Here is a 16,313-nt window from a genome sequence, read left to right as displayed (position 1 = left end):
AAAAAAAAAAAAAAATTTGATACGGGCATCAAATATTACAATTTTTCCTATTCTAACCAAAATATTTCTCAGCTTAACTCTATGGCCTTAAGAATGGAAAAATAAAAGATTTTTAAAATGGATGGTTTATTTGAGACAAGTGATCAAGTAAATTCATTTGTGATAAATATCATTTGGAGATGTCTGATCTTAACATCGAATTTAACCAGAAAAAGTTTTAATTGAACAGTTTGTTATATTGCTATATATTATCCTATCTTAATATACTAAAGCTGTAATCAAAATGACAGTATCAAATCTATAATTACAAAACATATAATCAAAATCTATAGTAACAACTCTAGTATGGGTTAAAAAACTGGCTTTCACATTTTGTGACATGACCAGGCTTGAAGTTCTATTGTGTAGAATTTCTTCACCATTTTAAATCACCCTTTGACACACATATTTACACAGGCGATTAGTCAATTCCTGATTACTATACATAAATACACCTTGTTTAAGCTGGTTTAAGTGGAAATCACTGTGAAATTCCAATTAAGTGCTCCTTTTTTCCCCACATGCTTCTACTTTGACATAAGGCAAATGCTAATCCAGCTGAGCATATGATTGTAGGAATACCAAATGGCTTTAGGAAATAACCATTTAAAACCATTTAAAACAAGGCAATGCATTTAAAACATATATATTACACTTTTAACATTTGTAAACCACATACTTTTTGAAAGTAATGAGCAAAAGAGGAAATTTAACATTGATGAAAACAAAGTGACAAGTTGACAGATGTGTTAAAACTTTTGTAAGCCCTTAAGAACTACTTTGAAAATGCTCTGAAAAAGGCAGAAAACAAGGCAATTTCATCCGGGATGATATGCACTTCAAACTCCATCAGTGCAGTCTAGATGCAGTTACTTTATCATTTATCATGTTAGAAACAATTCATTGTAGGTTTACTGAATGATATTTATAATGATAATATTTAAGGAGTGCTTACTATATGTCAGGCACTGGACTGGCTACGAATTTAACACATGCTGTCTCATTGATCTGTTAACATTCAAGCTCAAATGGGCATGCATCTGGAATGTGATTAGACTGCTTTCAGCAAATTATTTTTAAAAAAGGACAAGAGGAACAATAAAGATTTTAGTATAATAATTAGATATTAGCCATGAGGGATAGCGATTTCATGCACAGCCACTCTGCCAGTTATTCAATAAGAGCTGGAGCCTGGAAAATGGACAATTCTCTGAAGATTTCCATGAGAGAAAAACAAATGGCCTTTCCTATGGAAAAAAAAATGCACATGAGTCACGTTCCACAGCAGGATGTTAGGTTCTTTTAGTACAACGTTCCACGACACTCCAAATTTCAAATCCCACCAACGAATCTAACTTACAATTTCTGTGTGAAACTGTTACAAGTTACAAACAAAATGACTCAAAATTTTTGGAACTAAACTGGGGCCTGTCTGAATCCAAATGACCAAAATCATATGTTCATAGAAAACTTCACGAACTTCCCATACTTCTTAATCAGATGTTCTGACTTATTTGAAGACACAGATTCAGATATCTTTTAATTATTTTGAATATTTAGTTAAGACGGTAACTTAATGGTGAACTAGCCTGATTTTTTTTTAACTTAACTTACCAGACGGTTCTGTGATTTAAGTACCCACAGCCAAGAATGGTTACAAGCCTGGCTACAGAGAAATTATTCTCAAAATTCTGTTTTCTAGAAAACAATAATTGTTAAAATTGATTTTTGTTCTTTTCATTCCTCTTCACTGTTCGAGAAGAACAATGGGAATCTAAATGGTGTGAAACAATGTCCTTATTATCAATGCAAACCATAGTACCAACTGACTTGAGCTGACATTTCAAATAAAGACTAGTAAAGACCACTAATAAAACCTTCAAATAAATTTCTGGAGCCCACTGCAATGCTGTGCAGATTGGGCAGCACATATTAAGAATGATGAAGAGAAATGAGAGAAGGTTCTAAGATATCTTACTAAGGCAACCAAAGGATCCAAAAAAAAAAACTCTCGGAAAAAATAACAGGGAATTAAATAATTTCCAAAAAATGGTTTTAATGATCATGGGTACTGGGAATAAAAAGAAATCTAAACTTCAGAGTTGAAAATAATACACAATTGAAAAGACTATCTGGAGTAGGGTAGACCCAAAAACCAGACTCCAAATAATAGCACACATCTGTCTTCAGCAGTTAGACATAGGAAATATCAATTAGCTAATAAGGTTTGATTTATTTTATCACATAATCTGGAGGTATTTCATTTACGTGATCCCATTGCAAACCCTGCCTTCAATCACCAGGGAATCCAAGTTAGGTGAATTCATCCTTTACCTTTCTGTTCATCAGAAAACAAGGGAAGTCAGCATTTTTTGCCTCAACAGTATTTTAGAGACAGAAAAATAAAGGTCTTAATGTTTTGATACAGCCTTTCCTTGAAGAATGTATGTTTTTTTAATGTTTCTTAACTTACCAATTTGAATCTGCTGGTCAAAAAAATGAAATGTAAATTTCTTAGTACTCCAAATTCAATTTTGTTCTGCCAAACCTGACGCACTCCCCAAGAAGGAGATGCGATCCAAAAAAATTCAAACTGCATTTCTCTAGCCAGTGGTGCTCAACCCTGAATGCACATTAGAATTATCTAGGCTGCTTCTCAAAGATACAGATGCCGGGGCCCCACATCAATTGGGTTAAATCAGGCTGGCTAGGAGTGGCCACCTGGCATAGTATTTTTTCCAAAAATTCACAGATGATTATAACATGTAGCCATGATGAAACCATTGAAAAGAACATAAAACAACACCTGACGCATAGCAGGCACTCAACAAATGTTAGCCTTTCTTCTGGCCATTATTATATGAGATCAATACTAAGATAATATATAAAAAGAAGTAGTAGTCCAGACTTTATTGAAATACAGAAGCAGGTAAAAAGAAAAGAATATTGTTAGCAAGGGTTGGTCAAAGGCAGCTTCAAGCAGGGGAAATATCTTAATTTAGACCCTGATTTGGAAAATACTTGAAACAGCAAAAGAAGAGAATGACGGCATTCCAGGAAGGAAAGGCCGCTTGAACAAAGGAAAGGAGGCAAAGATGGTAATGACTCGTGGGGCAGGTAACAGAGACCAGCCTGGCTCCTGGGACGAGGCCAAAGGGGTGAACATTAAGCAATGTGGCTAGAAGAGTTAAATGCAGCTGAGGGAATGAAGGTCTTCAAGGCCAGAGTATTTTCATTTGATCTGTATTCAAATAGGATAATTTAGGTTTTCCTGAGTAGCTTGGTGATATGACAAAAGCTACATTTTAGAAAAATTCACCTGGCAGTGGAGGGTGAGACATATAGTGGAATAAGGAGGCGCCAAGGGGAAGGCTCCTACTGCAGTCAAAATATACTATAGTAATAGGTGACAATAAGCATTTATTTGGACACTTCCACTAACATCTTCTCCTGTATCCTCACAACACCAACAAGTCGACAGGGTTGGCTTCCCCTCAAGCTGTGGGACACTAGTTCATTATCACCATCACTGGTGCCCAGGGTCACCACCTCTCCTGCCTCACCTTCCAAGGAGTCTCCACTAGACAGCTCCGGAAAAATGAACTAAATCTGAGCAAATGCCTTGATTTTTAACTATTATTATTAATATAAAGTCTATGTCACAGAAGAGAATACTATAAGAGAATGGTATTTCTTTGCGAAGGCTCCTTGAGCTCCCAGCTATACCATTCTGTGTAATTTATTCCTTCATTGGTCTATCCCAGCAGAAGATGCACCTAGCAGGGATTGTATCTGATATTGGTTATTCTGATTTCACCCTGGGGCAGATTTTAAATGGCTACAAATTATTTGGTACCCTTCCCATTGAGAAGTGGGGTCTATTTCCCCCTCTCTTGTATTTGGGATGGTCTTGGTGACTTCTTTAACTAGGAGATATGGTAGAAGTCACATTCTGGAACTTTTAAGACTAGATCATGAGAAGTCCCAGAACATCTTGGAAATTCAAGAATGTCCAGAATGGCCACAGTTGCAAACCATACGGGTTTTTGGAATGTTAGCCTGTGGAACTCTCCCTTCCAGAACCTAGCCACCATGCTATAAGATGATCAAGACACTTGGGAAGTCCAAGTGTGGATGCTGCAACGAACAGCTCCAGCTGAGCACCCAGTCAACAGCCAGCATCAACTGCCAGCCATTGGTGTAGCCATCTTGGACATCCAGACCAGTCAAACCTTCAGATGACTTTGGCCCCAGTTGGCATCTAACGTCCCTCAAGAGTCTAAGTGAGAGCCATCTAGCTGAGCTAGTCAACCCACTAAACTGAGAAAGAAAATAACAAATTATTCTTTTAAACCACTAAGTTTTGGGATGGGTTCTCATACAGCAATACCCCTTTTTACCAATATTTCACTTATGGTGAAATGGTGGAAAGGAGTCATTTGCATCTTTTCCTGTATCTTACCAATGGCATGTGCTTGAAGTCAAATTCTGCCCCTAACATCTGTACATATTTTGAAATGAGGAAAGAGAGGCTCAATGAGGCTTTGTGAATTGCTTTGGGTTATACAATCAGTAATATAAAGATCCTGGACTTCAATCTAGACTTTAAAATTATAGGAATGCTGCTAAAAACCAGCTCAGAAAACTATACAGTTTTAAATTTACCCAATTTGCTATTTATGCATTAGAGCAAGCATTGGCAAACTTTTATTACAAAGGGCCAGATAATAAATACTTTAGGCTTTGTGAGACATAAGGTCTCTATTAAGATCATTCAATTTGTAACAAAAGCACCTATAGAAGATATGTAAACAAACAGGCGTGACTCTGTTCCTGCTTTGAAGAATCAGACTTTTTGTTTCAGACTCAATGTAACTACAGAATTGGTTCAATACACCTAAACTCAATCCAGCCTGAGGTTGTCTATTAAAAAACTTGTCAGCAGTCAAGGTTTTTATTCCCTTCTTAATGTACATAAATGTTCTCAAAGAATAACTTATTAACTCTTCAATATATTTTAATTTAAAAAGCATTAGAGATTTAAAGTCTTAAAGAACAAGAAATTTCAAGTCTTCTCAAGAAGACTTGTAGAAATGCATATATTATGTATTTTACTTTTGATGGTCACTTAGAATTAATAAAATTAAGGTGGTTATGGTACAGTGTCTGAACACATGAAAAAAAAGTAAAAAACCTAGTTCATCTCTGGAATGTTTATAAACAAGAAGACAATTAAATATTCAGAAATACATTAAAAAAGACTCACACTTTTTTTTCTTTCTTTCCTTTTCCTGGATGCTTTGCTTCTGAAAGAATAGTCTAAAAACTAATACAGGCTTTTTGATCTTTGACTTCAGAGAGAATTTTAGTGCCTTAACTTTACTGGTCTCATAGTTCACAAAAGTGTGCCTGAAATATTCCCAACTAATAAGTGGTTGATGAAATGAATAACACTATTAAAAATGAAATCAGTTATGGTAACTTCATGTAAAGTGATGAATCATTCAGCATAGCCAAATTAAATATTGACTGGAGGCTAAAAAGAATGAGAGGGAGAGAATTCATTAAAAGTGGAAACATTACTAAAAGCAAAATAAAATATTTTGGAATAAAATATACAAGAGTCTGGTAAGCATGTTATGTGTTAAGGCAAAAATCCAATTTCTTACTAAGAGAGTATAAAATAGAAACAAGATCTAACGAAGCCTTAAATGAGGATTCTAACAAGCATTCCGAGATAAAAATCATATTGTTTCATTTTACAATTTGCTTTTTTATTCTTGGCAGACTCCAGGTGCATTTGAATGAAAATTTAGTTCTATAAACTGACAAAATTTGTGTGCTTTCATTGTATATTAAAAAGAAAAACCACTGTAATTAAGAAAAAACTTTACCTAGAGCCTCTTCTAACTCAAGATTTAAGGACAAGCACTGTATTAAGGGCCATAAATCAAGTCCCGCAAAAGATACAGTGAGATGGATTCTGAAGTTACGGACAATGTCAACAAAAGAAACACAGTTATGGAAAGCAGGTTGAGTGAGGAGTAAATGAAGTATTTACTGCCCATCCTAACATAAGGACACATTTGTTTAAATATTTTAAAAATGATAACATTTCACTTCTGTAAAAACTTTCATAGCAAAGAATCTCAAAGCATTTTATGAACACAATTATTAAACAGAAATTATACATAATTCTGTGCCCTTTAGTCTCAAGTGGCTACTATTTCTATCATTGTTCAGCAGCAAACCTAATCATAAAATATTTTTGCAAAGCAAAAAGTGACTTTCTGGTAGGCACAAGAACAGGAAAGAGGTGGCACACCCAAAGATCAATATAACAGCTTAGGTTCCAACACCTGACCCATGTCGATGGCAAACAAATATAGATAAAACCACCCTTGACAATCCTTTTAAATTGACCATAACACATGGATCCTTTGATATGCGTAGCATAACCCTGAACACTCTGAATCCTAAATTCGATCCTACATAAATTCATATGTAAATTTCTGGACATTCAAACCATTGTACCTTTTAAAATAACCCTCAAATACCTAAGAGAATAAGAGTTAACTGGAAAGTTCTAAAATGATCCTACCTGCCTGCTACATGTACTGTTGTTTTTATTATTAAACCTCGATAGCTTCAATACATGTTACCAGATTGAGATTTGCTTATTGTTAGAGCAAAGCACAAAAGCATGTGTTGGGGGGGTGGGGATAGATGTTAAAGTTGGACGCAAATTAAATACACTTAAATTGCTACCCCACTGTATTAATAGTTCCAACTCAGATATTATTTTGTAAGGAGCGTGGCTTACTCAATAATTACCAAATGTAAAGGGACTATTAGTTCCATTGGTTCTATTCACTGCAAGAACTTCTTGAACCTGAAAATGTTTATTAACTTAGGGATCATATAACAATCTATTCAGAGCTGATTACTCATGAACTATGTAAAATTTATTAATATGTTAATGTAAATATAAAGAAATGTTCAGCAGATTACAAAAAACACACAGATATAGTAAGAATATGGCTCTAGTATTATCTACAACTTCCACCAAAAGATGCCTGGGGTGATGGCCTAAGCAAAGAACCAGTAGAATAGGTCCCATCACTGTCCTGTTCTGAATCCCCCATTCTCATCCTGGTTCTGGATCAACATCAACAACATTCAAAATTCCATAATTTTAATTTTCTAAAACAAACACAGAGCATAGTGTCAGCAACAAAAATGTCAAACTCTGGCTTAGTAAATCGGATCATAAAGTTTCCATTTAGACTGGAGCCCGAACTTCGAGCACACATCCATTGTCTCCTTCTTCCAAGTGCCTAAAATGTAAGACAGGCAATTTTATTTCACACTTTCAGTGTTATCTCAGTGAAGGAGGCAAAAACTAAAATTTGCAGTACAAAACATAAGTGCAAAAAGTTTCAGACAGGGTCAACAATTAACGGGTAAACAATACCTGAGACTGCATGGTAGACAAGAAAACTAGGTGCATATTAAGTATTAACAGTCAGAAACAACCCAAACTGGATGTCAGAAAAAAAATTATGTGTCTTCCATTTCTGTACTACACAGTATGACTTACTTCGCAAAACTACTTAAAAAAAAAAAAACAACACTTTAACTCACCTATCCAGAATAAATACTTGCTTTCCAATTCTTTTATATGCAGTAGGAGTAGATTTAATAAACAAGGAAGGAAATGATATTCAGTAAATTATTCTTATGTCAAACATTTTCTAAAATGTTTAACATAACAAATGCTATTTTAAAAGAAAGACTATTCCATTTATTTTGAAGAGAATTTACGGCATAACCATCAATTGGAAAACTGATGCCATTCTATAACCAAGAGAAATTTAAATTTTTCAGCTTTTTACATTTCAAGACCTTCTTTTATATACAAAGACAAGGTTATTTTAATTTAGCAAAATATTTTCCAAATAATAACAATAGCGAACTTCTGGAGAAAGATATCCAATGATTAGTATTTACTCACAAAACCTCCTGGTTTCCACTAATAAAGTGTAACAGATCCACACCAATTTTTTTTTCAGATATAAACCCTAGAGGAGAACCTATTTACTATGTTGCCCTAAATATTCCTTGAGGAATGCTCTTCGATTTTTAAAGTATTCAAACTATTCCATATAAACAACTTGACAGCATGGAGTGTGCCTTTTCTTGCTGTAAATATTGAAACTTGTCAATTTTCAGGGATGAAGCACTAACAGCTAGACTTTCATCAATGACCTGCAAATCTGTGCTATCATTTAACTGCTACCACCTTTGAGATATGTCTTATAAGAAGATGAAAGGGTAAGTCAATTTCTTTCCTTATGGGCTGAGACACAAAAATCACAATCTGATTTATTACTGTGATACTATGTAATTGGTTATGTCATTATTCCTTTATTAGTTTCCTACAGGCAAGGAAAGGCTAATCTAAGATAAGAGCCTGAAGATTTGGGGCATTTTTTTTTTCTCTTTCACAAGTCCATAGATGTTTAAAATGATGCTTGAGACAAAAAGAAAACGAGCAAGTGAAATAATCATTGCAGAGAAACAATGAGAATCCTAATAGTTACCTTGCTGGTCTATTATAAGGACTAAAGAAGCTAATGATTGTGAAAATGCTCAGCAACCTATAAAGCAGTACAGAACATGGAATGTAAGCTCTACAAGAGCAGAAACAGTTATCTGTTTTGTTCACTGATTATGCCAATGGCCTAGAACAGAGCCTGACACATAGGAGACACTCAGTAAGCATTTGCTGAATGAATGAAATAGATGGCATAATTAATAGTAGGTAACAAAAATAATGAAGCAAAAATGCATGCAGAGGCATAAACCCCGTAGTTAAATGGTGCTATATTTCCCTTAAAAATAACTCTAGGGTTTTCTTATTCAACAATTAAACTTGTGCACTCAACAAATTAAGATCAGGAAAAAAGTGGGGAGTCCACTTGTTCAAGGCTTCTTAGGCGTGGCTCTGGATAAAATAAAAGTATCTAAAAAAAATTTTAAAAAGAGAAAAGGAAAAAAGTGGGTACTAAATACGATGAAATTATTAAAATCACATTTTGTGATCCACCCCCAACTTTGTGTCTAAAGGATCAGAAACTGGTTGTTCACTGACATTTCAGAAAGAGACAAAATATTGTCATTTTCCTGAAAACAACAGCTTTTCTCTTTTCCACTCTCTACAGAACATCCAATCACTATTTCATCCTTACCTAATTTCCATATGATAGCTAAAATTGTTGGTACTTATTATAACTTCGTAATTCTACGTTGTATAAAAGAATTTCTATAACATTTGGTAGGGCAAGACTGTCATTTAAATAAAACTGGGGCAATGTTCATAAAACTACATTCTTTGTCAAATTCTAACAATAAGTGAATGTGAATGCTGGTTTTAAGCAGCATATTTGTGGGGACAAATTTATGGGATTTTAATTTACTTTAGATATTTTTCTAGTTTCAAAAGTTAAATGTATTCTTTACAAGAATGATTTTTTTGAGACAAAAAGTTATTTGCTCAAATGAAAATTAACCTAGGAGAACATCAAAGCATCAATGAGGATTGAATAAAATATTTGGAAAAATACATACTTAGACTGTATTAGAATACGTCAAAGGGAAATAAAAATTCTTAAAACCCTCTTAATTATTCCAAAAATAATTTTTGTAAATTTGGACACTTTAGTAAGTGTATAAGAATGAATATGTTGTTGAAAACAAAAAGGATGCAGTTAGGAAACTACTACATTAGTTGCAATATTTTGAATGAAATGAATAGGTATATGAAATTATTTTTGAGGGATATTGAAATATTTGCATTTGATTTGCATTTAGTTTACTTAAATTTAATCTGTAAAATCTGCAAAGGTTAAAATTGAGTAACTTTTCATGGTTGAGTAGCCAATTATGATTAGGAACAATTTAAGACTCTTAGAAAAAGAATTTCTATGAACACAATGCCAAACCACCAAAAGTTACACAAATCACCAAATTTTCTTGAAAATGATTTGTTTTATGAGATTTTAATTATTTACTAATTCTTGTCTATATGAATCTGCTTTTTATATATCTAATTTTCCTAATACTTCAAAAAGAACAGAGTGGCCCAAATTTCCAAGGCATATAAACTTTGCCTTAACTGTATTTGTCTCTCTCCCAGAGTACAAAAGGTCAGCATTTAGCATTTAGGTTTTACACTAGGTGAATGAGACCGGTGTTCATATAATTATATTTGTTCCATTCTGTTAGCGACCATTTCAAACTGAAAGACCAGGACAGGTTCTAAACATGTTAAATTCTATGAAGCCATTAGCAATAAATTTGATCCGGCAGTTTGCTGGGACAATGGAAACTGCTGAAAAAGCGTCTATTAGTCATTGTGGACAAACCCATCGGGATTAGAAGAATGAGTTAAGATCGTCTAAGGACGCAGCCAAAAAAAAAAAAATTAATCCAATTGGATCTCAGTTTCTGAGTCTCTAAGAGGCTTTTCCCTTTAATCACCACCAATGTGGGCAGCCCCTAAATAAGCTTTAGCTAATGTTTGACTAAATTGTGGGCATCCTTCTTCTCAGTCCCGCTAGTTAGGTTTTATATGGTAATCGAAATAAACCATAACTGCCCTAGTTTTAGTAAATTCTTATTTACTGGTGAACTTCCTACGCCAGTTGCCAATTCAGCTGTTTTTCAGCTCAGCAAGAAGAAAAAGTCGGCCTTGATTTCTTTGCACCTTAACTGATTCAAAACGTTAAAAGTGGCGAAAGCCAAAACTTCGCGCAACTCTTCCAAAGATCTTTGCGCGCGTTCCTGAACGACCCCGACCGTCGTAGCAGTTTGAGTGGCAAAAGTACCAAACGCGGGTCGCGCGAAGCTGTTTGCCAAGAGCTTTGCCGAGAGCCGGTGTCCCGCAGCCTCGGGGACAGGAGCGGGAGGGTTAGAAACGCTGAACTTGGAAAACCCCGTGAAACTGGTCCAGCCTGCCCAGGGATCTCCGGACTGCCTTTGCCGGCCAGGGGTGTCTTCGGGATTTACCAGTTAAGGCCCCAAAGTCAAGGAAACCCTAGCACTTGTTGAAAGAAGGAGACAGGAATGAAGCTGGTGGGATGGGACGGGGCAAAAAAGAATTACAGAGAGTGCTGCCCCCCTTACTCCCGAAGTGGCATCTCCACTGAAGCGCGAGACGCTCCAGGAAGGTCCCAGGCCGGCGCTGTGCGCACCGCCCGCGGCCCCTGATCCTGGGTCCAGCCGGGGACGCGGGCGAGTCTGGGGAGGGAAGAGATGGCTCACCTGGGGCTGAAGGCTGGAAGGTACAGTCTCGGTCCGCTGGAGCCCGGCCCGGCAGCCTCGCGCCGTCCGCGGAGGGGCTGAGCACTTGAAAAGCCCACCGCGTGCCGTAGGGCGCCCCGGCGGAGCTGGCTTGTTCCGCCGCAGGGCACAGCTTGAGGGGAACGGGGCTGGCGGGCAGGGGCCGGAGCTGCGCGCCGGCTGCGGCCGAGGCTAGGGCGGCCGCCCGACCGTGGGGCGGGGGCGGCTGCAGCCCGTGCGTAGGGGCGCCTCCGACCCGCAGCAAGTTCTCGATCAGGAAACTCTTGCCCAGGTTGCCAAAGCCGGGCGCTGCGGGCAGGTTGAGGAGCGCGGAGGAAGCTACCACGTCCCAGTACGCGCCGGCGTGGGCCGCCACGGCGCTGGGGAGCATAGTGCGGCGCCCGCGCGCCACGCACCCGACCTCGAGCCGCCTTCCTGCCACCGTCCCGCCGCCGCCTTCCTCGGGGCTGGAGCGCGTGGAGCCGGGCGGGCGGGAGATGGCACCGAAGACGGCAGCAGGCTTGGAACGATATTATTTATTTGCGTTGGGCGTTTTTTTAAGGGATGGGAGGAGTGAGGGTGGGAGGGGGAAGCTGTGCGTTTCCCTGGCCGGCGGCGTAGGCTGAGTCTCTCCAGCTCTCTGTGCAGATCTGGACGAGTTTCTTTCTGGAAGGACGGAAGGTGTGTCCAGCCCATCCATTCATGTCACCCGGCCCACAGAGTGACAGACGTGGCCAACAATACCGGCAGCCCCGAGAGTCCGTGCTGTGGCGAGGGGAGGGGACTCGTCCCGGGAGGAGGTGGGCGTGGAGGCGACGTGAATCGGGCGCGGGCCCCCTCCCAGCCGCCGTGCTGGGCCGCGGCCCTCGCTGGAGCCCGGGCAGTCCCCGGGCGCGAGGTCTGGTGGACGCCGACGAGGAGCGCCCTGAGGGCGGGCGGGCAGCGGCTCTGCCCTCGCGGCCTCGCGCACCACCTGTTGAGTGAGCCCTGGCTCTCCAGGGTTGGCTGTTAACCTACCTCTTCAGGAGCCTACGGGCATCCAGGGGAAATAAAGGGAATCGCTAGTGGCTTGAAGGGCTGTTGTCCTCAGGGAAAGTCGAAAGTGTCACTGAGACTGTTGTGGTTGGACAACGGAAAAGTTACCTTTCAAAGAGTAGGTTGTTTGCACATAAAATGAGGCGCCTGTGTTATAAGGAGAAAGAAGTTGTGTTTTTCTTGGAGACGTTTAAAGAAATTTCTCGGTTTCCAGTGATTCATTTCCACTCACCTTTTAATAAGATTTGTTTTAAGGCTTGTGGAGAGAGGTGCCGACAGCTCCTTTATTCTGGAAGACATGATCTAATAAATGTTGATCTAGAGAAGGAGATCATAGTCGAAGTTGGTAAAATACCAAAGGACAGATGTTTTGGTCCAAAACGCAGTAAAGAAAAGCCACCACCGAGCCCTCCTAGCCATTCGTGGTTGGGTATTCTTCCTCAGAGAGACCGGAATGAAAACACTGCATTACGTAGGATCACAGCTGCTCTTTTTTTTTTCCCCTGAAAATTTAAGTATTTTTAAATTTATTGACAGTTTGCTAAGTGGGGACTGGGCAGATGAAAAGCATTGCTGAGAGAGAGAGAGAGATTAGAAGGCTTTTTAACCACAAGGCAACTTTAAAAGCTTCTCATTTTGGAAACTATAATAGCGGAGTGTTAAACTGACTTCCCTGCCAATTAACACTTACCATTGCTACTCTTCTGTCCAAAATTAGAGGAATTTATTTAGAATAAGGTTTTTAAAAGATGTCTGCAAAGTTTGGAGTCACATGTATAGTTTTCCTCTTTAACCTAAGAATAATTTGATCCCTGGCCTCAATTTACTTAAAAGCTGGCTGGAGTTGTCAGGCTAGTGAGATAAATTTTCTTCTTAAATTCACCTGTTGGTGAATTGGTTGATTTATGTTTTATTTATACCAGCTACGTGCAAAGCTTTTCAAAGGTCCACCGTCTTCAAAGATGAACAAAAGTAGCTAAATTAATAAAGTTGGAATTTTTTTCTAAGCTGATAGATAATTTCATCACCTGCTGTTAAATGCAAGGGAAGTTATTTGCAAGACTGATATATACTACCACTATTCACTCATTTACTGATTTAGTCAACAGAACTTTACTGAGCATTTAATATTTATTGAGCACTTCTGGTGGTCCTGGGAAGAGAGAAGAAAGATCCTTGCCTTGTAGGAATTCACAACCTGTTGGGGGGAGGGATAGGAGAAAACCAAGTAACATCTGAGGAAGGGTGTCTAATTTGGAATGAAAAATGTGAAAGTAAATTATCCAAAGGAAGTCTCCCCTGAGGTGAGTCTTAAAAGGTGAATAGTGGTTGAGGAGAGGATGTGAAGTAGTAACATTTGAAATAAGCAGGGAAAAAAAAGATCACATGACCGCTGTCATCACCATATCATAGCTACCATTTTTACCCAGTGCTTACATGCAGCCAGGCGCCGTATGGTACACCTCAGAAATACTGCCAGTTCAGTTCCAGACCACCACAATAAAGTGAATATTGCAATAAAGTGAGTCACACAAATTTTTTGGTTTCTCAGAGCATATAAAAGTTATATTTACACTATACTATAGTCTATTAAGTGTGCAATAGAATTGCCTAAAAAAACAATGTACATACATTAATTTTAAAATATTGCTTAAAATGCTAATAATCATCTGAGCCTTCAGTGAATCGTAATCTTTTTGCTGGTGAAGGTCTTGCCTCAGTGTTGATGGCTACTGACTGATCAGGGTGGTGGTTGCTGAAGGCTGGGGTGGCTGTGGCAATTTCTTAAGACAACAATGAAGTTTGGCACATCGATGGAATCTTCCTTTCATGAAACATTTCTCTGTAGCTGCAATGCTGTTTGATATCATTTTACCCACAGTAGAATTTCTTTCAAAATTGGAACCAATCCTCTCTAACCTTTCCACTGCTTTATCAGCTAAGTTTATATCCTGTTCTAAATCCTTCGTTGTCATTTGCACCATGTTCACAGCATCTTCATTAGAAGTAGATTCCATCTCAAGAAAGCACTTCCTTTTGCTCATCTCTAAGTAGCAACTCCTCATGCATTCAAGTTTGTTCATGAGACTGCAGCAATTCAATCACATCTTTGGCTTCCACTTCCAATTCTAGTTCTCTTGCTATTTCCACCACATCTGCAGTTATCTCCTCCATGGAAGTCTTGAATCTCTCAAAGTCATTCATGAGGGTTAGAATCAATTTTCTTCCAGACTCCTGTTAATAGTGACATTTTTACCTCCTCCCATGAATCACAAATGTTCTTTGGCATCTAGAATGGCGGATCCTTTCCAGAAGGTTTTCAGTTTACTTTCCCCAGATCTATCAGAGGAATCACCATCTATGGCAGCTATAACCTCACAAAATGTATTTTTTTAAAAATAAGGCTTAAAAGTCATAATGTCTCTTTGATCCATCCGCTGTAGAATGGATATTGTGTTAGCAGCATGAAAACAACATTCGTCTCCTTATACATCTCCATCAGAACTCTTGGGTGACTAGGTGCATTAACAATGAGCAATAGTATTTTGAAAGGAATCTTAAGTGGCTGAGGATTTTTGGAATGGCAAATGAGCATGGGCTTCAACCGAAGGTCACCAGCTTCATTAGCTCCCAAGAAAAGAGTCAGCCTGTTCTTTGAAGCTTTGAAACCAGGCATTGACTTTTCCTCTCTACCTATGAAAGTCCTAGATGGCATCATCTTCCAACAGAAGGCTGTTTTATCTACATGGAACATGTGTTGTTTAGTGTAGCCATCTTCTTAGCTAGATCTTCTGGATAACTCACTACAACTTCTCCATCAGCACTTGCTACTTCACCTTGTACTTTTATGTTATAGAGTTGGATTTTTTCTTCAAACTTCATCAACCAACCTCTCCTAGCTTCAAATTTTTCTTCTGCAGCTTCCTCATCTCCCTTAGCATTCATATAATCAAAGAGAGTTAGGGCCTTGCTCTTGATTAGGCTTTGGTTAAAGGGAATGTTGTGGCTTCTTTGATCTTCCACCCAGACCACTAAAGCTTTCTCCATATCAGCATTAAGGCTGTTTCATTTTCTTATCATTCATTTGCTCCCTGGAGTATACATACAACAGCATAATAGATACCCACCAGTGTAAAAACACCCACAGCTCTTATAGAACAATATCATAACAGGAAAAACAAAACAGTAAGGTATCATCCAACATGATGACCAGAATGGGATCCCACATATCAATACTAACACTCAATGTGAATGATCTGTATGCTCCACTCACAAGACACAGACTAGCTGAATGGATAAAAAACACAACCCAAATATTTTCTGTCCCCAAGAAACACATCAAAACCACAAGGACTCATATAGACTCAAGTTTAAGGGATAGAAAAAAAAATTGCACGCAAATGGAAACCAAAGTGAGCAGGTGTAGCCATTCTCGTATCAGATAAATATAGACTTTAAATCAACAATGGTTAAAAAAAAAAAAAGACAAAGATGATCATTGTATAAAGGTAAAGGGAGCAATTCAACAAGGAGACATAGTAATTCTAAATATATATGCACCTAACACAGGAACTCTCAATTTCATAAAGCAAATTCTTCTAGATCAAAGGAAAGAAATGAACAGTAGCATCTTAATTTCTGGGGATTTCAACACTCTACTGATAAAACTGGACAGATCATCGAAGCAGAAAATGAATAAAGAAACACTGGACTTAAACAGGACTCTAGAGCAAATGGACCTAACAGACATTTACAAAACATTCTACCCAACAAATACTGAATATACATTTTTCTCATCAGCACATGGGACATATTCTAAGATTGATCATATCTTAGGCCACAAATAAAGTCTCAGCAAATTCAAAAAAATTAAAATCATACTATGTACCTTCTCA

General features: G+C 38.2%; 1 protein-coding gene across 1 annotated transcript in view; it reads right to left on the bottom strand.

Moving 5' to 3' along the window:
* DBX2 (developing brain homeobox 2) overlaps nt 1–11,773 on the bottom strand; it is a 68,235-nt gene extending 56,462 nt beyond the window's left edge. The window contains exon 1 of the mRNA XM_012638390.1: nt 11,365–11,773. Within this exon, the coding sequence (XP_012493844.1) occupies nt 11,365–11,773 (409 nt within the window). The remainder of the gene's footprint in view (nt 1–11,364) is intronic.
* Between the last annotated feature and the right edge of the window lie 4,540 nt (nt 11,774–16,313).

The sequence above is a fragment of the Propithecus coquereli genome, unplaced genomic scaffold, assembly GCF_000956105.1.
Source record: "Propithecus coquereli isolate 6110/MARCELLA unplaced genomic scaffold, Pcoq_1.0 Scaffold13, whole genome shotgun sequence".
In the NCBI taxonomy this organism is placed as follows: domain Eukaryota; kingdom Metazoa; phylum Chordata; class Mammalia; order Primates; family Indriidae; genus Propithecus; species Propithecus coquereli.
The sequence above is the reverse complement of the archived record's forward strand: the minus strand, read 5'-3'. Positions and strand labels throughout refer to the sequence as shown.